Source organism: Anomaloglossus baeobatrachus, chromosome 2 (assembly GCF_048569485.1).
Source record: "Anomaloglossus baeobatrachus isolate aAnoBae1 chromosome 2, aAnoBae1.hap1, whole genome shotgun sequence".
Classification (NCBI taxonomy): domain Eukaryota; kingdom Metazoa; phylum Chordata; class Amphibia; order Anura; family Aromobatidae; genus Anomaloglossus; species Anomaloglossus baeobatrachus.
Genome location: NC_134354.1, coordinates 43,259,484 through 43,281,931, shown reverse-complemented (window position 1 = coordinate 43,281,931; position 22,448 = coordinate 43,259,484). Strand labels below are relative to the sequence as shown.

Sequence of the window (22,448 nt, the reverse complement as noted above, 5' to 3'; positions counted from 1 at the left end):
AATGTGGGATACGTTCCCTGAGCGTGCCCCCCATATTCTAGAAGGTCCAGAGTCGACGTGGGGCTTCCAAAATGAATTACTGCGGACCTGATTTTTTTTTTTCTTTTCAATAAATTGGTGAAAGAGGGAATGTTTTGGGGGGTGTTTTTTTTCAAATAATTTTTTTTTTTGTCAATTTATTTTTGCTATTACTGTCAATTAGTTATGTCTGGTATCAAATAGATGCCGTGACATCACTAATTGCTGGGCTTGATACCAGGTGACATTACACATCTGGTATCAACCCCATATATTACCCCGTTTGCAACCGTACCAGGGCAACGGGATGAGTTGGGGCGAAGCGTCAGAATTGGCGCATCTAATGGATGCGCCACTTCTGGGGCGGCTGCGGCCTGCTATTTTTAGGCTGGGAAGAGTCCAAAAACCATGGCTCTTCCCATCCTGAGAATACCAGACCCCAGCTGTCAGCTTCACCTTGGCTGGTGATCTAATTTGGGGGGACCCCACGTTGTTATTTATTTATTATTATTATTTTTTTAATTATTTATTTATAAATAAAAAAAAAACAGCTTGGGGATCCCTCCAAATTGATCACCAGGCAAGATGAAGCTGTCAGCTGTAGTTTGCAGGCTACAGCTGTCTGCTTTACCCCAACAGGCTATCAAAAATAGGGGGGACCCCACATCATTTATTTTATTTTTTTTATTTTTTTTTAGGCTAAATACAAGGCTAGGCACCCTTTAGTGCCACATGAAAGGCACTAAAGGGCGCCAGCTTTAAATATGCAGGGGGTAGGACGTTATATATATATATGTTTGCCATCCATTCATCCATTGACGCATTCTTGGCTGTGTGCCCACAATCAGGGTTTGCAGCGTTTTGGGCGCAGAGTGTTTTCCCTGCGTCCATAACGCTGCGTTGTGCAGTAGAAGCACAGTGGAAGGATTTTTAGAAATCCCGTGCCTACTGTGCTTCTTTCTTCATCGTTCCTTATGGGAGACCCAGACCATGGGTGTATAGCTTCTGCCTCCGGAGGACACACAAAGTACTACACTCAAACGTGTAGCTCCTCCCTCCGGGCTATATACACCCCCTGGATGACAATCTAACCAGTTCAATCCTTTGTGTTCAGGAGGTCACACACACATGCATTCTCTGATTTTTCATTTTTAAGATTTTTGATTTCAAAGATATGGAAGAAAAGCGGGTCCAGTCTGGACTCCCGGCATGTCCCTTCTCACCCCACTGTGTCGGCGGTGCTGTTAAGGTTGACTTTACAAGGCTGGAGCCTTCACATGCCGTGCTCCTTCGCCATCCCATGGGCTCTGGCTTGAAATGGGAGCCATCACGGTTCTTTCTGCCTTGCAGAAGACCGGTCTCCATCCGCAGCCCTGTCTGCTTCCTGTCGGACGGAGCGTTTAACAACTCCCCCCGGGTACATTTATGAAGGGGAGAGTGTGTCTTTTAACTTTGTTGTGAATTCCGGCCGGTTCTCTGGGTTTTTCCTGAGAACCGCGCCGACGGTGCCTGCTCGTCGGCCGCATGTAAAAATCTAGGCCCTGGCTTCAGTTGCGGCCTAGTTTCGTTTTCAGCTTCCCCTGCATGATTCATGCAGGGGAAAAGTGTGGCACCGCCCACCGGCCGTTCAGCAGAGGGGAGGACACTCCTCTCTCAGGAGATGTTTCCCTCCCCTGTATCTCTCCTTGGCCCTCCGTTTTCCCGCTCCTGGGCTAATCCCCGCCCCCCCTCCTCACTCCAGCGCCATTTTATCAGCGTCTTCACACTGATCGGCGCTGGCTGCTGCAGCTCTGCATCTTGGAAGGCAGACGCTTCACTGGGGGTCCGAGCTGTGGAATCCGGAGGGCACACACGGTCTGGTAAGCCACAACCTCTGGTTGTGGGCTTTATTATACACTCTCAGGAGTCATTCTACAGGAGTGTATTATTATTATTACTGCAGAGCCTCCACCTCAGCAGAATGTCTGTCACTAGGAGCAAGAAAGCTGCTAAGCTGTACGCTATATGCACTGCATGTCAGCTCATTCTGCCAGAACCGAGCACATATCCTCATTTTGAGGCCTGCTCTAACATGGTGGTGCCTCAGCCTGGAGCCTTCTCAGGGGTCCCTCAGGCTGCTCCGGCACCGGTGGCTGAACCCCCGGCTTGGGTAGCATCGTTTTCTAAGGCTATCTCACAGTCCTTTGCCGACTCCATGGGACAGCTGTCCCGGACTCTGCTGACCATGCATCAGCCCCCTTCTCAGGGTGCCTCTGCTGCTCCGAGCTCTGCAGAGCTCTCAGAGCAGGTTTTAGGACCCCGTCCTCCTAAACGGAGACGCAGGGACCCTTCTCCTTCCTCGTCCCACGGCTCTGATTCACAAGCTGAGGTGCAAGGCGAGGAGGATACTTTTACTGGGGGCTCAGACGCTACCTCTATGTACCCCATTGATTTATCTGAGGGTGATGCGGATGTTAGTGACTTGATTGCATCCATTAACTCCGCACTGAACCTCAATCCACCAGTGTCAGAGGAACAAGCCTCTCTGGTAGAAATACACCAGTTTACCTCTCCTAAGAGAGCTAGGAGTACGTTTTTTAACCACTCCAGTTTTCAGGCCACTGTTACCAAGCCCAGGGCCTGTCCTGACAAACGCTTTCCAAAGCGTAGTTCTGATGACCGTTTTCCCTTTCCACCAGAGGTGGTTAAGGAGTGGGCTCAGTCCCCAAAGGTGGACCCTCCGGTGTCGAGAATCTCAGCCCGGACAGTCGTATCTGTGGCCGACGGCACCTCTCTTAAGGATCCCACTGACCGCCAGGTTGACCTTCTGGCCAAATCTATATATGAGGCGGCAGGAGCCTCGTTCTCCCCGTCTTTTGCAGCAGTGTGGGCTCTTAAGGCAGTCTCTGCCTCTCTGGCGGAGATACATTCACTCGCCAGGGACTCTATACCCGAGATGGTTGCCTTAACCTCCCAGGCTTCGGCTTTTTCATCCTACGCCATGTCTGCCATTCTGGAGGCCTCTCACCGCACGGCGGTGGCTTCCGCTAATTCGAGACTCTGCCGGCACTTGTAAAGCTGCCCTTAGTCAAACAGCAGTCCCTTCATCTGGCGGTGCGCTCTCTGTTGAAGCCCCGCCGTCACTCCATCAGGCACCTCATGCAGGTGCTGGGTCAGATGGTGGCGTCAATGGAAGCGGTTCCCTTTGCCCAGTTCCATCTGCGTCCTCTGCAGCTGGACATTCTCCGCTGTTGGGACAAGCGGACCTCTTCCTTGCACAGGCTAGTGGCTCTGTCGCCGCAGACCAGGAGCTCTCTTCAGTGGTGGCTTCGGCCCCTCTCTCTGTCACAGGGACGCTCCTTCCTGACTCCGTCCTGGGTGATTCTCACCACGGATGCCAGCCTCTCCGGCTGGGGGGCATTATTTCTCCACCACCGAGCACAGGGCACTTGGACTCCGTCCGAATCAGCCCTCTCGATCAATGTGCTGGAAATCAGGGCTGTTCTTCTAGCTCTCGTGGCCTTTCACCACCTGTTGGCGGGCAAGCACATTCGAGTCCAGTCGGACAACGCGACAGCGGTTGCCTACATCAATCACCAGGGCGGGACTCGCAGCCGCCTGGCAATGTTGGAAGTTCAACGAATCCTTCAGTGGACGGAGGACTCCAAGTCCACCATATCCGCGGTCCACATCCCAGGTGTAGAAAACTGGGAGGCCGATTATCTCAGCCGTCAAACCGTGGACAGCGGCGAGTGGGCCCTTCATCCGGCAGTGCTCAGGTCAATCTGCCGCAAGTGGGGCACTCCGGAAGTGGATCTAATGGCATCCCGGCACAACAACAAGGTCCCGTTTTACGTGGCTCGCTCCCACGATCCTCAGGCCTTCGCAGCGGACGCGCTGGTTCAAGATTGGTCCCAGTTCCGTCTGGCCTATGTGTTTCCCCCTCTAGCTCTCTTGCCCAGGGTTCTGCGCAAGATCAGAATGGAGGGCCGTCGGGTCATAATCATTGCTCCGGACTGGCCCAGGCGAGCTTGGTACCCAGATCTGCTCCGTCTGTCCGTAGAAATGCCGTGGCATCTCCCGGACCGCCCAGACCTTCTCTCTCAAGGTCCGTTCTTCCGCCAGAATTCTGCGGCTCACATATTGACATCGTGGCTCTTGAGTCCTGGATCCTGACGGCTTCAGGCATTCCTTCTGAGGTCATCTCCACTATGACTCAGGCTCGGAAGTCTTCCTCGGCCAAGATTTACCACAGGACTTGGAAGATTTTCCTGTCCTGGTGTCGCTCTTCCGGCCATGCTCCTTGGCCGTTCTCCTTGTCGACCATCCTGTCCTTCTACAGTCCGGTCTGCAGCTAGGACTATCCCTCAATTCCCTCAAGGGACAGGTGTCGGCTCTGTCGGTATTATTCCAGCGGCGTATCGCCCGACTGGCTCAGGTGCGCACCTTCATGCAGGGCGCATCTCACATCATTCCTCCCTACCGGCGGCCTTTGGATCCTTGGGATCTTAATCTGGTCCTCACGGCCTTACAGAAACCCCCCTTTGAGCCTCTTAGGGAGGTTCCCTTGTTTAGACTTTCACAGAAAGTGGTATTTCTGGTGGCCATAACTTTTCTCAGGAGAGTCTCTGATTTGGCTGCGCTCTCTTCGGAGTCACCTTTTTTGGTGTTTCACCAAGACAAGGTGGTTCTCCGTCCGACTCCGGACTTTCTCCCTAAGGTGGTATCTCCTTTCCACCTTAATCAGGACATTTCATTGCCTTCCCTTTGTCCGGCCCCTGTGCATCGCTTTGAGAAGGCGTTGCATACCTTGGATTTGGTGCGGGCGCTTCGAATCTATGTGTCACGCACCGCCGCTTTTAGGCGGTGCACCTCACTTTTTGTGCTAACCACGGGTCAGCACAAGGGTCTCTCGGCTTCTAAGCCGACCCTAGCTCGTTGGATTAGGTCGGCCATCTCCGATGCCTACCAGCATTCTCAGGTGCCCCCACCGCTAGGGATTAAGGCGCACTCGACCAGAGCTGTCGGTGCCTCCTGGGCTTTCAGGCACCAGGCTACGGCTCAGCAGGTTTGTCAGGCTGCCACTTGCTCTAGTCTGCACACCTTTTCGAAGCACTACCAAGTGCATGCTCATGCTTCGGCAGATGCGAGCTTGGGCAGACGCATCCTTCAGGCAGCTGTCGCCCACTTGTGAAGATAGGTTTTGCCTACTTCTCAGTTTTGGTTATTTCCCACCCATGGACTGCTTTGAGACGTCCCATGGTCTGGGTCTCCCATAAGGAACGATGAAGAAAAAGAGAATTTTGTTTACTTACCGTAAATTCTTTTTCTTATAGTTCCGACATGGGAGACCCAGCACCCTCCCTGTTGCCTGTTGGCAGTTCTTGTTCCGTGTGTTTCACCGGCTGTTGTTGTAGACAGAGGTTCCGGTTTTTCCGAGTTTTACTCTATCTCTACTTATGGGTGGATGTCCTCCTTCAGCTTTTGCACTGAACTGGTTAGATTGTCATCCAGGGGGTGTATATAGCCCGGAGGGAGGAGCTACACGTTTGAGTGTAGTACTTTGTGTGTCCTCCGGAGGCAGAAGCTATACACCCATGGTCTGGGTCTCCCATGTCGGAACTATAAGAAAAAGAATTTACGGTAAGTAAACAAAATTCTCTTTTTTCTCCGCAGCATAAACCGACCTGTGGCTGTGGCGCAGCTTCCCGAGCCTCAGCATGTCAATTTATGCTGTGGAGATGAGTGTTCTCTGCAGGTAGAATAGAGCTAAAGTCCACAGCAGCCTGAACCCAAATCGTGGGCACGGGCAGCTGCGTTCTCCCGTGGACAACACTCACATCTCTGCAGGAAAGCTGACACTGGGTACTACACGCCGTGTCACTGGATCATGGCCACATAGCCTAAGTGGTGAAAAACGCACCTGAAGAGAACTCATGGAAAACGCATGAAAAACGCATGCGTTTTCGATGCGTTTTTTTTAAAAACGCATTGTTTACAATTGTCCCCTCTGCCAGAGGGTGCGTTTTTTTTCTGCACTGAAAAACACGCAACGTGCGCACATAGCCTTAAAGGGATCAGTGGAGAATATGAGTAATCGTTCCAATGAACAGGCCTACACTGTCCAGAGAAAACTACTCCGAATACAACGCTGGTGCTCTCCTGACGTGACCTAGGGTACAACTCCTCATTCCTTAGTAAGGATGGACTATAGGACAGTTTCAGGGCCCCCATACAGTTTAGATAGAAGTTGGCTTAAAGGGGTTGTCCACTTCTAGGACAAGCCCTTCTGATTCCACATGCTTCCCCCAGGTAATATAATAAGGACTATACTGCCTTCCCATACCAGCACAGTTCCAGCGGTGTTGGCGCTCACATGTGCCATTTTCTGTCTCCCCGCCTTCAGACCAAATGACTCAATCAAAAGGAAGCTGTGGCTGCGCTCACTTCCTGTTGATTGTTTGTTTTGGTCTAAAGGTGGGGAGACAGAAACCAGCGCTGAATAGACATGAAGCTCATGTGACCTCACAACCCAACATGAGCCCCGGCACCTCGAGCCCGGACACCTCTGGAAGGGTGGAATCAGAAGGCGTTATCCTAGTAGTGGACAACCCCTTTAAGCCACCGATTTCTGCAGGGTCAATCAATCATCTAATGTTACACAAACCCCTTGTCACGACTTCACCGCCAGTGGATCCAGGAAGGCGAAGATTGTCTGAGAGTAGAGTGGACACACTAACCACAGGGGAACCCGGACTTACCCTTTAGCATATGGAGGGGCTTGACTATGCGCCCGCCGCAAGGCAGGATGCCAGATGTCACTCCCAGGACAAGAGCCCGGGACTGTGGCAGCTGAGCAGGCCAGGGTGACAGCTGGACTGGAGAAGCAGAACACAGAGAAGGGACCTGAACAGGAACAAGCAAGGTAAGCACCAGCAGACATCAGGAGCGAGACTACAGGAGTAGGACCTCAGGCACGGGTCCTCAGGCATAGGTTATGGACATCGGGTCAGGCTCCAGACATTGAGCAGAGGTCATCAGACATCAGATACAACAGGCACGGACCCTAACAGGGCAGTGTAGACACAGGCGTGGACCACAGCAGGGTGATGTCAGCACACCAGGTACATCAAGACTTCAGGTTACATAAAACACAACTTTATTCACAGGACACGGAAGGATTTCGGTTACATCACATGGCAGGATAACAGGTAATACAACAGGATATATGGGTACATCACACGGCAGGATATCAGGGTACGTCACACAGCAGGATATCAGGGTACATCACACGGCAGGATATCAGGGTACATCACACGGCAAGATATCAGAGTAAATCACATGGCAGGAACACAAATACAGGACCAGGCTGGAGTCCAGGGGGAATGCCAGTAACCAGATTCGCCGGTCCCTGAATATGCAGATACCTGAGCACACCGGGACAATGGTTAACCGGACTACAGGCAGGATACCAGCTTTAGACAGGTGACCAGACTTAGGAACAGAAGACACCAGCCCTTCAGGAGAAACACCTACTAAAGACACAAAATGCTCTGCACCTCCTATCGGGGGGAGGAGCCTTAAATAGTTGGTGCCTCCCAGCAATATGCTGGGACACCTTGGCCGGGTGCACACCTCTCGCTATAAAAGATGAGGAAGTGTGTGTGCGCGCGCCCCCCTAGGCTGGAGAGCAGGAAACCCCACACATATGCAGAGCCTGCAGCCTAGGTGGGAGCAGAGCCGACCATCACGTGGGCACCGGCAACAACAGCCGGGGACTGCACTTATACGCGGACGGCAAAGAAGAGGGAAGCAGGTGCACTGCACAAGGTACAGAGGGACGCCGGCATCCCTAGTATGCCGCATGACACCCCTGCAGAAGGAAGTGAATAACCACGAAAAAGAATGTGTATTAGTAAACATGTATGTTTTTAATAATATATGCATAATTATTAAAATATATGCATTAAAATAATGGAGAGCAATGCACACAAGAAGGTCAACGACAGTCATCAGAAATGGGTATTATATAAAGTCTATTGTAATCTCTAAAAGTAATAGTCTGTATAAAAAGGATATAGTAAAAAAAATATGTATAGTATTGAATGTTACTGTGTAAATGTACCAAGCAGGTGGATTATTAAATATATACATAAATAACTAGTACAATACAAATGCACTACATATATCAAATACTAGACATACCATAGATAAGAGATCGCAACACAGATAAAGACCCCAGGACCCTGACGTACGTTTTGCCTTTTTCTTTCTCAAGAAGTCTTTGATGAACAGGTGTGCACAGTCCAGTAATGTCGCCGCCAAATACAACGCTAGTGCCTAACTGACGTGACTTATGGCACAACTTGTCGTTCCTTAGGACAGATGGGCTAAAGGAGCAGACGACCAGTTTCAGGGCCCCCATACAGTGTAGATAAAAGTTGATTTCTGCAGGGCCGTTCGATCATCTAATGTTATGGTAGACTCCCTACTGTTCCCCCCAATAAATTATGTCGGGGAACATTGGGATCAGGAAGTTGGAATTCAGTAGTCTGATCTTTTTTTGTTTGAAGGAGATTAAAGGTGATGTGGCAATGGCTCTCTCATAGGGAACACGGGAGCGCTCGGGCGAGCCTTCCTGTGTGTGGCGGTCATTCGACTGACGGTTATCAAGTGTGTGGTCAAATTTAGGGAAACAGAAAATCAACGCTCTAGGAAAGAAAAGAGCGAATATGGCATCACAGAGCAATAGAGCAACAACACCTGGTCAGATGAATCCAGACTTCTCTTGTACCATGTGAATGGGAGGGTCAAAATTTGGAGCAAGCGGCATGAATCGTTGACCCCCTTCCTGTCAGGTGCACACAGTTTAAGCTGATGAAGTAATGGTGGTGGTGGTGAGGTTTTCTGGACACCTCGTTTGGGTCTTCTTAAACCAATGGATGGACAGTAGAGCTTAACTAGGAATTGTGATTGACCAGGTTCATCCCTTCATGGCAGCTGTTTACAGGACAGTGCCCCAAGCCACAAAGTTGGTATACTTAGTGAGTTGAAACACACAGCACGTCTGGGATGGTGCTCAAGTAGGGTCCAAAACCGTCTCAAGTAGATATAGAAACTTGGCACGCAAGATTAATGTGAATAGTGTTTTTTATTGTGAAGAACTTGTAGGACCAGAACAAACACAGACATTTCGGTCAAAGACCTTCAGACAGCGGTGGACACCACGTCATACCCAGCAACACCGTTTGCCAAGTTGCTATACTTTCTGAGGACCCCCTGCACGCACACTGTTGAAGGTCTTTGACCGAAACGTTTGTGCTTTTGCTGGTCCTACAAGTTCTTCACAATAAAAACCACTATTCACATTGATCTTGAGTGCCAAGTTTCTACATCTACAAAGTTGGTATAGTCCTGGATCGCTTCCAAGAACATGGCAGCCAGTTTTCCTAGCATCCCCGGACATCACAGTCTACAGATCTTACTCTTATCATCTGTGGGTAGAGGTAAAATAGGCTCTTCAGCACAAGTCAGGACCTTCAGATAATTTCAGGTATCTGGGAGAAGAAGCAATCCTGTAAACATGGGCCGTTATTCCCGTAGGATGATGAAGCTATATTCTCTGATGAATTGCTTCAGTTCTGAAGGACAAAGATGGCCCAACGTGCTACTAGATGGGAGTCTTTATTACAGGGGCCATTCGATAGCCGTATCATGTGGACGGCCTTCATCTGAACCTCAGATAACTCATAGTTCAATAATGAAGTATTTGACAAATTGGTTTCCTATTGAAGATGACCCCTTTTAACCTGTATTGAACATTTCCACCCCAGACGGAAAATATTTCTGTATAGGTTATGGCTAATAGCTGACATTCTGTGTCACTGGACCGGATCGGAGAAAACTCTGATCCCACCTGATCACTGTTTAGACATCTGCACAACCATGCCACCCATCCCTTACTGACCTGGACTACCAATGAGGCCCAGTTTATATATTATTTGCACTTGTAGATAAAAAAAATCTTGCGGTTCTAACAAAGTTTCCTTGTCTTCTTTCAGGGAGCAGCACGCTGTATATAGTGGTGTCTGTAGTCTGCGGAGTTCTGCTCCTGGTTGGTTTGGTCTTATTCCTATCTGGACTGGACAAAGCAGGGTTTATCTGCAAGGTGAAGACTAGGATCCCCAAAGTTTTGGTACGTATGGTATACGTTAGTATTATGGGGGTGTTCAGGCAGTGACTAATGCAGGGGCAGACATATCATTGGTGCAACCTGTGTAGTCGTACAGGGGTCCAAAAGGTAAGAGGGACAATTTCCACCTCCAAAGGTGGAATTGTGCATGATGAGGAGTTATTTGGCTGCAAAGGCCCCGCATATTGTTCTTGCACAAGGGCCCCTTTCCGTCTATGGCCGCCGGTATAACTTTTTATGATTTTTTTTTTTTTATAATTAGTTAGCTGGCAACTATTTCTCTTACTTCCCCCCTCCCCATAGCAATGCACACACTCTTTATCCGAGCACGCATGTGTTTTTAGGCTGGCCATACACATTAGGCGGCTGTCTCTCCTGCACACAGGAGCGATTGCTCGGCCTTAATCGGACATGCGTAGTCAACAATCACTCCTGACCAGCAGTCGGCCAGCTCCACTGTACACATAGGACCACCAGCTGAACCCCCCCAATATCATCAGGTTCAGCAAATATTAGTCTGTGTATGGGAACTTTAGTTGGAATAGGAGAGGAAGCAACTGCACAAGAGAAGATTAGGCTAAAATGTAACTGCCTTCTCCTCATCTTCCTCGATATCTGCTGCCGGGGAGAAGCAGGAGGCCCAAATACATAATAGATGGTTTACTGGTCCAGCCGATATTGCCAAGGCAGATACAGCAGGTGGAATAAGTCTTGAACATGTCACCAGTTTTCTGAGTAAGTATATTTCTAAATGTACTAGTGACATGAATTTCTCCCCAGATGTCGGTAACAACCTATCCAATTCACACAGGCAAAGAAATCAAACCATAGATGTCCATAAAGTTAGTGATGTGTAATAATGAGAAATGACCCATGGAAAAAGTATTGAACGCACTTACTAAAATTTAATTAATACTTTGTAGTAAGCTGTCACAAACCACCGGGGGGGTCACTCAGAAATCCCCCGCGCTGGCTACCAGTACGTCACAATCGGGGGGTAACAAGTGGGGGTCACCCCTCCTTTATACCTCCCGACCGACAGACAGAGCACGTGACGCGCTCTCTAGCGCCCCTCTTATAGTCAGGCCAATTATGGAATTGCCCGACCATAAGCAAGGAGGCCGCTATACTACTTATGCCGATTATTGAAGGGTCCCCGGTGAGAGTAAGGTATATATTCCCCCGACCTCCGCGGGCGGAATATATAAAATCTCCCCGAATCTCACTGGCCTCCCCACAATAATCCTTGGCACAATTCGCTGCCACCAACCGATTTACGGTAACTATTAGCCGAACACACAGACGTGGGATTCAAGATCGAGATAACAGAACAGCCCAAGATTAATTATATAATTTAATCAGCCTAAAGCCACACTAGGAACTACAATATATACAATAGGGAATCTACAGAATATACATATGTCAGAGTACAGTTACAATCAAAGCATGGGTTACAAACAGGCATACACAGTTCCAGCAGTTACCTTGTTGCGTCTGGCCACAGGGGGGCGCTGTACCCAGGTTTCTAGGATCCTTCCCACAGATGTTTCCTACACGTGCCCCCAGCGAAAGAAGAACGCTGGAAAATGGCCGAAGTAGGGTTATCAACCTGGGCAGATCCAGGTCCCCTCCTACCTTCGTGACCTCACAGGGAACACTGCTCCACCCCTGGCTTGAGTTATGGACAATATCCCAACATGGAATATGGGCCATAACTTTGCCTGGGAGCGTCGTAGGCGGACGCCAATGCTCTCATTGTGACAGTTATGAATTTAGCTACAGAACGAGGGGACTCATGACCTGTCTGCCAGTTCCCCATTGGCTGATATCACGCCTGGGGCATTTCCCAATGTCCTGCTCCCATAAAAAGGGGGTGCCGGCATCGTCCACATGCGGAGACACCATTTTTATGGTTGCCATATTTATCGGAAATATGGCTTGCGAGATATGAACCATTTTTTACTGGAGTCGTTCTGTCTGGCTATTTCCATAGCCTTGCTAATGAGATACAACTCTTGTTACAGGGTGACGGCAGGGAGTCATCCTGTGTCCATTGTTCCCACACCACCTCATTTCCATATCACAGGACATGGCCATGGAGGTGTAACACCTTCACAGATGCTGGACATTGAGAACAAGAAGGGAGGGGGCACTGCCAGGGAGTGATGAGAGATTATGACTGGAGTCATAATTCATCTTCATATCCCGGGATTTGCCTCACACCTCCCCCCTTTTGAGGGCGCTAGGGGGCAGCACACTCCGGTGTTCCCCCGTGCGCCCGTCCGCGACCTCTCCTTGTCGGGACAGCCCGTCTGCGTTACCGTGGTCACGGCCCCTTTTGTGGCGAATGGTGAAGTTGTATTGCTGGAGCGCAAGGCTCCATCGCAACAATCGCCCATTCGTCCCAGAGACGGTGTGCAACCAGCTGAGGGGATTGTGGTCCGTCTCCACGATGAAGTGGCGCCCGTATAGATAGGGTTGCAGACGCTGCAGGGCCCACACTATGGCCAGGCACTCCTTCTCCATCGTGGAATAGGCAACTTCCCTTGGTAACAGCTTCCTGCTCAGGTACAAGACTGGGTGCTCTTGGCTCGCAGAGTCCACCTGGCTGAGCACCGCACCGAGGCCGAAGTCACTGGCGTCGGTCTGTACTACAAACGGCCGCGTGAAGTCGGCTGCCTGTAGCACGGGCGGGCTGGACAGGGCGTCCTTTAGGGCCCGGACGGCTGTCTCGCAGTCCATTGTCCAATCGACTGCAGAGGGCAGCTTCTTCTTGGTGAGGTCCGTCAAGGGCTTTGCCAGGCTACTATAGCATGGAACAAACCTCCTATAGTACCCAGCGGTCCCCAAGAAGGACATCACCTGCTTCTTGGTCCTGGGGGTGGGCCAGGATGCGATGGCTTCCACTTTCTCAGGCTCGGGCTTCAGTGTTCTCCCACCTACCCGGTGACCGAGGTACTGGACCTCGCTCATGGCCAGCTGACACTTTCCCGGCTTGATGGTCAAACCTGCCCGGTGGATCCACCTGAGCACCTGTGCTAGATGCTCTAGGTGGTCCTCCCAGGTGGGACTGAAGACGGCAATGTCATCCAGGTACGCGGCCGCGTACCCTTCAAGTCCCTTGAGCAGGGTGTTGACCATCCGCTGGAAAGTGGCAGGGGCATTCCTCATCCCGAATGGCATCACCGTGGACTCGTACAGTCCAAATGGGGTAATAAAGGCAGAGCGTTCCCTGGCCTTGCGAGTCAGGGGGATCTGCCAATATCCCCGGCTCAGATCCATGATGGTCAGGTACTGAGCCCCGGCCAACTGATCGAGCAGGTCATCGATGCGTGGCATTGGGTACGCATCGGCGACCGTGACCGCATTGAGCCCCCTGTAGTCCACGCAGAACCGAGTGGTTCGGTCCTTCTTAGGGACGAGGACTACAGGCGAGGCCCAAGCGCTGTTGGATGCCTGGATCACCCCCAGCTTCAGCATCTCGTCAATCTCCTGGCGCATGTGTTGCTGCACCTCCAGGGAGACCCGATATGCTGAACGCCGGATCGGGGGATGATCCCCAGTGTCCACGTGATGGACAGCCAAGTCAGTCCTTCCGGGCTGGTTGGTAAACAACCCCCGGAAGGGGAGGAGGGTGGCCCACAGCTGGGACCGTTGGTCTTCCAAGAGCTGGTGGCCAACCTCCACATCCTCAATGGATCCGCCTGCCCTAACCTGGGCTAGCATATCCAAGAGGGTTTCCGCTTCTCCCTCCTCGGGCAGGTTGCACACGGGGAGCGCACATGCCTCCCGCTCATGATGTGCCTTCATCATGTTCACATGGAAGGGCTTCCGCCTTCCACGGGCAGGGTCCAGGGTGACCAGGTACGTTACAGGGTTGAGCTGCTGGTACACGAGGTATGGGCCTTCCCAGGCTGCCTGAAGCTTGTCCTGTGGTACGGGGACCAGTACCCACACCTTTTGACCCACTTGGTAGGTCCTCTCACAAGCGTTCTGGTCGTACCAACGCTTCTGATCGGCCTGGGCTTGAGCCATATTGTCGTGTACCAGTTGCGTCAAGGCCTGCATTTTGTCCCGGAAGCGCATGACATACTCGATAACCGACACTCCAGGGGTGGCCAAATCCCCTTCCCAAGCCTCTTTCACCAGAGCCAGGGGGCCCCGCACACGTCGCCCGTACAGGAGCTCAAACGGTGAGAATCCTGTTGAGGCCTGTGGAACCTCCCGGTAAGCAAATAACAGGTGTGGGAGATACCGCTCCCAGTCACGCCCATGGGAGTCGACCAACATCTTAAGCATCTGCTTTAAGGTGCCATTGAACCGCTCGCACAGGCCATTAGTCTGTGGATGGTACGGGCTGGCCACCAGATGTCGCACCTGGACTTGCTTACAGAGGGCCTCCATCAGCTGGGACATGAATTGGGTCCCCCGGTCAGTGAGCATTTCCTGGGGAAAACCCACTCGGGAGAAAATCTCCAGCAATGCGGTGGCCACCTTGTCAGCCCGAATGGACGACAAGGCCACTGCTTCTGGGTACCGGGTGGCATAGTCCACTACCGTCAGTATGAAGCGTTTCCCGGAGCTGCTGGGGATGGCCAGCGGGCCGACCAGATCCACAGCCACCCTCCTGAAAGGCTCATCGATGATTGGCAGAGATACCAGTGGGGCTTTGGGGCGTGGCCCCGCCTTCCCCACTCTCTGACAGGTTTCACACGAACGGCAGTAGGCAGCCACATCGGCCCCCATTTTTGGCCAGTAGAAATGCTGGTTTAACCTGGCCTTGGTCTTAGCGATCCCTAGGTGTCCGGCCATCGGAATCTCATGTGCGATCCGCAACAACTCCGTCCGGAACGGATAGGGTACCACCAACTGTCGGTCCCTGGGCCACGCCTCCGGTGAACCCTGCTGGACCGTGGCCCGGTACAGCCGTCCTTGGTCCCAGACCACTCGCTCCGGGTCCGAGTCCGAGGGAGGCTGTGCCGCCTGCTCCTTAAGAGCTTTCAGGCTGTCGTCAGCTTCTAACGCTGCCTGAAACCCCTGACTAGATGTGGCCAGAATCGACGAGACTGTCACATCTTCAGTCAGTACCCCGGGACCTGTGTCCTGGCCTCCACCTGACTCGGCTGCCACTTGGTCAGAAGGGGAAGAGCTATCGGACCTCCGGGAGGCCCCTTGGCTTCCAGCACTCCCACTGCGGGTGACAGCGGCCACAGCCGCTGCGACCGTGGGTCGTGCCTGCTCCTCCTCCGTTCCTGACCAAGTCGCCGGTTCAGGCAGACCTACCTGGCTTCCTGACACCCCGGTTGTGGGGGAACCATGCACCGAGATCTTACCTGGGAGCACTTCCGCTCCTGGACCGGCCCCAATCTCACCTGCCTGTTCCCCTCCTGCAGCAACAGAACCCCGCTGTGAAATCTCTGGGGACCCCACATTTGCTGTGGTAGCCCCCACCCCACACACTGGTCCTCCCCCTGCAGCACCCTGCTCTCTGCTTATCCCTGCAGAGGGCAGCAGATCCCAGCTCACAGGCTGATTACTTGTAGAGGCATTGTCACACCTTTCTCTGACCCCCTCCCCTGTCACAGCTGCAGCTGTGTGTGTGTCTATGGTGTCTATGCAAGCAGAAATATCAGAGTTCACTCCCTCCTCCCTTACATCATTCATAGATAACACATTAACATTGTCCGGAGGCATGTCAGTACTGGCTGAAGGTTCAGCCCTCGGTTGGGGCCCAAACTGGGAGGTTATCTGCCCCAAATCTGTCCCAAGTAGCACGTTTGCAGGGATCCGATCAGTTACCCCCACCTCCCTCACCCCTCGCCCTGCGCGCCAGTCCACATAAATGTCAGCAACAGGCAGCGCCGGGTCAATGCCTCCAATCCCGGAGACAGCGAGGGTTTTTCCAGGGATCAAGTCTTGGGGGGACACCATCTCAGGCCGCACCAGAGTCACCTCCGAGGCGCTGTCTCGCAGTCCTATGGTCACAGACCGGCCGACGGTGACAGGTTGGAAGCTGTCCAGGGACCTACCACCACCCCCACCCACACAATACACCTTGGGCGGCCCTTGGGACGGGGACGGAGCCGGGGCCTTGGGACGCTGAGGGCACATGGCCTTGAAGTGTCCCGGTAGGTTGCACTGGTGGCACCGTCTTGGTTCTGCCACGGGCCTGGAGAGGGGAGTTGAGGGGGACACCCCCTGCAGTCTAGGGGCAGGTGGGGCAGTCGCAGAGTTCATCTTACCCCCTCTCCAGGTGCTGCTGGTGGCTGCTCTCCTGGCTTCAGGAGCCCGATTGTTGGTGTAGTCATCGGCCAGGGCAGCTGTAGCCGTGGACCCCTTTGGCTTCTGGTCTCGGATGAACTGGCGGAGATCCTCAGGGCAGTTCCACAAGAGTTGCTCCGTGATGACCAAGTCCAGGATCTCTGGTCCGGTGGAAAGCTGCAGGCCTTGGGTCCAGTGGTCGGCAGCTCGGGCAAGTGCCCGCCGGTGGTCAGCCCAGGAGTCCTTTGGTCCCTACTGCAGGGTCCGGAACTTCTTGCGGTAGGACTCCGGAGTGAGGTTGTACTGTTGGATCAGGGCCCGCTTGATGGTGTCGTAGCCCTGATCTGCCTCAGCAGGCAAGTCCCCAAGGATTTCCAGGGCCTTACCCCTTAAACGGGGGGTCAGGTATTTGGCCCACTGGTCCTTGTCCAGATGGTGCTGCAAGCAAGTCCGTTCAAAAGCAGTCAAGAAAGAGTCCAAGTCTCCATCCTTCTCCAGCACTGGGAAGTCCTCAACACGGACCTTTGGAAGTTTGGTGTCTTGAAGGTCACGTGTGGCTGATGAGGGCTGGAGCTTGGCTAGATGCAGCTGGTAGTCACGGTCTGCCTGTCGCTCCGCAGCCTCACGCTCTGCCTGGCGCTCTTCACGCGCTGCTTGCCGCTCCGCAGCCTCAGCATCACGCGCTGCCTGCCGCTCTGCCCTGCGCTCTGCCAGGAGTTCCTTGTAGCCCTTCTGGTCTCCAGCCTGGAGAAGGGCCATAGCCATTTGAAGAAGGCTATCCGAGCCTCCCAGGCTCGGTGGAATGGCACGTGGTGATCTGCGGCCCGCTGCGGAGCCTGGTGATTCACTGTCCATTGCAGAGCGGAGGGCTGGCATCTGGCTCGTTGAGGACCCTTGGGTGAGCTGCTCCTCATCTTGTCCAGCAGTGCCAGGTTGTGCAATGTCCTCTGCAGAGCTGTTTTCTGGCGTCGAGCTCCTGGAGGACTCGTGGGCAACCTCCTCATTGCTGTCCACAGCACCGTCCTCCCTCTCTTCGGCTCCTGCCTTAGCATTGGCCAGTTGCATAGCTCTGCTCCTGGTGCCATCAGCCATTCTTGCAGACTTTTGGTCACTGACACAGAACTGACACCTGATGCCTCCACACACCTTACAGTATCTGCACTCTGACACTCTAGTGTTGAGCTGGTCTGAAGACCCCAGCAGCCACAGCTGCTGCAGGCAGTCTTTAGTGTCTGGGAGTATGGGTCTCACACTCACACACACTATTATCTCGATCCCACCGCTATGCCACCAATATGTCACAAACCACCGGGGGGGTCACTCAGAAATCCCCCGCGCTGGCTACCAGTACGTCACAATCGGGGGGTAACAAGTGGGGGTCACCCCTCCTTTATACCTCCCGACCGACAGACAGAGCACGTGACGCGCTCTCTAGCGCCCCTCTTATAGTCAGGCCAATTATGGAATTGCCCGACCATAAGCAAGGAGGCCGCTATACTACTTATGCCGATTATTGAAGGGTCCCCGGTGAGAGTAAGGTATATATTCCTCCGACCTCCGCGGGCGGAATATATAAAATCTCCCCGAATCTCACTGGCCTCCCCACAATAATCCTTGGCACAATTCGCTGCCACCAACCGATTTACGGTAACTATTAGCCGAACACACAGACGTGGGATTCAAGATCGAGATAACAGAACAGCCCAAGATTAATTATATAATTTAATCAGCCTAAAGCCACACTAGGAACTACAATATATACAATAGGGAATCTACAGAATATACATATGTCAGAGTACAGTTACAATCAAAGCATGGGTTACAAACAGGCATACACAGTTCCAGCAGTTACCTTGTTGCGTCTGGCCACAGGGGGGCGCTGTACCCAGGTTTCTAGGATCCTTCCCACAGATGTTTCCTACACGTGCCCCCAGCGAAAGAAGAACGCTGGAAAATGGCCGAAGTAGGGTTATCAACCTGGGCAGATCCAGGTCCCCTCCTACCTTCGTGACCTCACAGGGAACACTGCTCCACCCCTGGCTTGAGTTATGGACAATATCCCAACATGGAATATGGGCCATAACTTTGCCTGGGAGCGTCGTAGGCGGACGCCAATGCTCTCATTGTGACAGTTATGAATTTAGCTACAGAACGAGGGGACTCATGACCTGTCTGCCAGTTCCCCATTGGCTGATATCACGCCTGGGGCATTTCCCAATGTCCTGCTCCCATAAAAAGGGGGTGCCGGCATCGTCCACATGCGGAGACACCATTTTTATGGTTGCCATATTTATCGGAAATATGGCTTGCGAGATATGAACCATTTTTTACTGGAGTCGTTCTGTCTGGCTATTTCCATAGCCTTGCTAATGAGATACAACTCTTGTTACAGGGTGACGGCAGGGAGTCATCCTGTGTCCATTGTTCCCACACCACCTCATTTCCATATCACAGGACATGGCCATGGAGGTGTAACACCTTCACAGATGCTGGACATTGAGAACAAGAAGGGAGGGGGCACTGCCAGGGAGTGATGAGAGATTATGACTGGAGTCATAATTCATCTTCATATCCCGGGATTTGCCTCACATAAGCCTTTGTTGGTGATGAAGCTCCAAGACGCATCCTGTATGGAGACACTAGTTGCATGCATTGCTCAGGTGGGATTTTGGCCCATTAATGCACACAAATACTTTTTACATCCTAAAGGTCATATGGGCTCCTTCTATGAACTCTGAGCTTTAGTTCCTTCCAAAAATGTTCTATTGGATTCAGCTCCGTGATCAGCTCGGCCATTCTAGCAGCTTTGTTTTCTATCTCTGAAACTAGTTGAGAGTTTCCTTGTCTGTGTTTGGGATCATTGTCTTACTGAAATGTCCACCCTCATTTCATCTTCATCTTCACCATCCTGGTAGATGACCACAAGTTGTCCATTCATCCTTCTTTCATTGTATGAAGTTTGCCAGTGCCATATGCTGAAAAACAGCCCGATATAATGATGTCCCCTCCTCCAAACTTTACTGTGGGTATGGTGTTTTTGGGGTCTAAACATGGTGTGTATTATGGCATCGAAAGAGTTAAAATTTGGGCTCATCTGACCAGACTATATTCTCCAGGTATTTCTCAGGCTTGTCTAAATGTTGCTGAGCAAACTTTAAATGCACTTGAACATGCTTTTTGTTCAGCAGTGGAGTCTTGCATGGTGAGCGTGCATACAGGTCATGGAGGAGGAGTGCATTACTTATTGTTTTCATTGAAACAATTGTACCTGCTGATTCCGGGTCTTTCTGTAGCTCTCCACAGGTGGTATGTCGCTCTTGTACAACTCTTCTGAAAATCCTTTCACTCCTCAGTTTGAAATCTTTCAGGGAGCACCTGGTTGTGGCCGTTTTATGGTGAATTGAATGTTTCCTCTTCCGGATTATGGCCCCAACAGTGCTGTCTAGAACTTTCAGTAGTTTAGAAATTTTTCTGTCACCAATGCCATCTCTATGTTTTGGAACAATAAGGTTGAGAAGGTCTTGAGACAGCTCACTAGTTTTACCCATCATGAGATGTTTCTTGTGTGGCTCGTTGGTAATGAGACACATTTTTATAGACCATCAGTTGAACCAGCTGATATTTTTTTAATTGCTTTCTAATTACTGGTAGATTTTAGCTGGTGTCATGACTTTGCATGGCTGTTTGCATTTATCTTCATGTGTTCAATACATTTTCCCTGTAGCATTGCTCATTATTATGCATCACTAAATTTATGGAAATCTATTGTTTGATTTTTATTTTTGTTTGACCTGTGTGGATTGGATGGGTTATGGGTTGTTATTTAGTAAATTAGTGACGTGTTCAATACTTATTTCACCATCTATAGCTCTATTTGTATGGTAGCTTTAGAAACACAATCCATGCAGGATTTAAATGTTGATAATTTATTCTCAGTGTGGATTGTTAACATCAGATTGGTTTAAAGGGGTTGTCCAACACCTAAAATGTATTTTCTAACACTTTATTTTTACCCTCTAACCACTTTTTGTAATTATTTGTTGTTATACATTTCCCTACACTTCTCTCCTATGTATCTAATCCCCAAAGTTTGGGGTTTTTTTTGGTTTTTTTTTTTACTCAAACGAGTTTCAAATGTGTCGTCACAGGAGGCTGGGGCTATAGTCACTCTCCACAGCGTCCATTACCCCTTCATGGAAAAGGACATCACCAGGGGGCAGCACTGCAGATACTAGTTTCTTGTATCGACGCCCTCTGGCGATGTTCTGGATCCTGGATAATGTGTGATGGACGCTCTGGCCGAGGTTATAGCAGCACCGGCATATTACTCATCTTTCTATGGCATCTTCTATTACTTGTGTGAAAGACGTTGGCTGGGGGCAGTGCAAGGTGCAGTAAGTGTCACCAGCGCCGCCCACTAGGTCTAGCACCTCCCTCAAACAAAGCATCATCAGAGGGCAGTGCTGGTGTAACTTACTACTTCTAGCATCACCCTCTTATGACGCTTCATTTGAGGGCGCTAGAAGTAGTGAGAGACACCAGGACACCAGCGCCACTGCCTGATGACGCTTCGTTTGAGGGTGGTGCTAGAGGCAGTAAGTGCCACCAGTGCTGATGATGCTTCATTTGAGGGCGGTACTAGAGGCTGTGGGCAGCACTGGTGTCACTTACTGCATCTATCACTTTGCTTTGCTGATGTCTTTCACATAAGCAATGGAAGTGGCCGCAGAGAGAGGAGTAACATGCCGGTGCTCAACTAACCTCGATCATAGTATCCATCGCCCATTATCCAGCATACTGGAATATTCTCAGATGGCAGTGATAGAAGAAACTAGTAAGTAACTGCAGCGCTCCCCCCTGGTGATGTTCTGTTCCAGAAGGGGGTGATGGACGCTTCGGGGAGGGACTGCAGCTCCAGCCTCCTGTGACGTCACATTTGATACTCCTCCCAAGTGGATCATCACCGGAAGTGCAGTAAAAAAACACATTTAAGAATTAGATAGGGGACAAGTGTAGGGAATTTTATAGTATAGATAAAGTGGTTAGGGGGTAAATATAGATGGTTAGAAAATATATTTTAGGTGTTGGCCACCACTAAGGCTCTTTCACTTAAATAGTTGATCTGCAGTACCTGAGTACGGCCACTATGCGGTGTACGGCACTGTGCTGTTTCCAGCTTCATACACTTTGGACATGCAATCAGCTGATCGGTGAAGGTACCGGGTGCCGGACCCAACGATCTGATATCCTAAGGACAATTCCTTTTACGATCAGGAGCTAAAGGAAAAACTGAAAGTGTAAGCCAAGACAGAGGCACTGGCAACGATCCATTTATGATCATCATCCGGCTGCTGGGAAAATACACAGTTTATTTATTTTATTTATGCACTGGATAAAAAAATAATGGCTGTGATTGAAGACACGGCCTTCACTGTGTTCCCATTGACTGCACGTGAAATATTTTATAGTTCTCTTGCTTTAAGTATCAAAGGGAGAATGCGGCGAGGGGGTAAGTCAAGGTCATAGGGAGTGCGGCTCACTGCAGATAACACTAGCACTGGTGTGCCAGAAAAACATTGCATTGCTAAAGGATTAGATATAAATGTAAAAATAGACTGTATACCAATATATAATATATTATGACTAGTCGGGCTGTAGAATCTTTTTGGCTATTAGAAAAAAAGAGAAAATTAAAAAAAAAAAAAAAAAAAAAGTTATAGCTTCATAGACCTTGCAGTCAACAAGTCCATTACAGACGATAAAGTAATCATCACAGTCCTTTAAACGTTTTGGGAAAATAGACTAAACTGCTATAAACATTATATTCTGTGTTCATGTAATAGGGGAGATTTACTAATCTGTATGTATCCAGTGGGGACATTCATCATTGCCACTTTTTATTATTTGTACAAGACTCTTTTTGGTTGTGCTGAGCTCAACAAGTGTTAAAAAACTTTTGGTGTAAGAGCAATCTGTCACCGGGTCAAAAGTGACCAGT

The 22,448-nt window shown here is 50.8% G+C and overlaps 1 protein-coding gene across 4 annotated transcripts in view; it reads left to right on the top strand.

Moving 5' to 3' along the window:
• LOC142290927 (interferon alpha/beta receptor 2-like) overlaps positions 1-22,448 on the top strand; it is a 97,530-nt gene that overhangs the window by 61,816 nt on the left and 13,266 nt on the right. For all 4 annotated transcript variants that reach the window (XM_075335017.1, XM_075335018.1, XM_075335019.1 and 1 more), the window contains exon 7: positions 10,059-10,192. In XM_075335017.1, the coding sequence (XP_075191132.1) occupies positions 10,059-10,192 (134 nt within the window). The remainder of the gene's footprint in view (positions 1-10,058; positions 10,193-22,448) is intronic.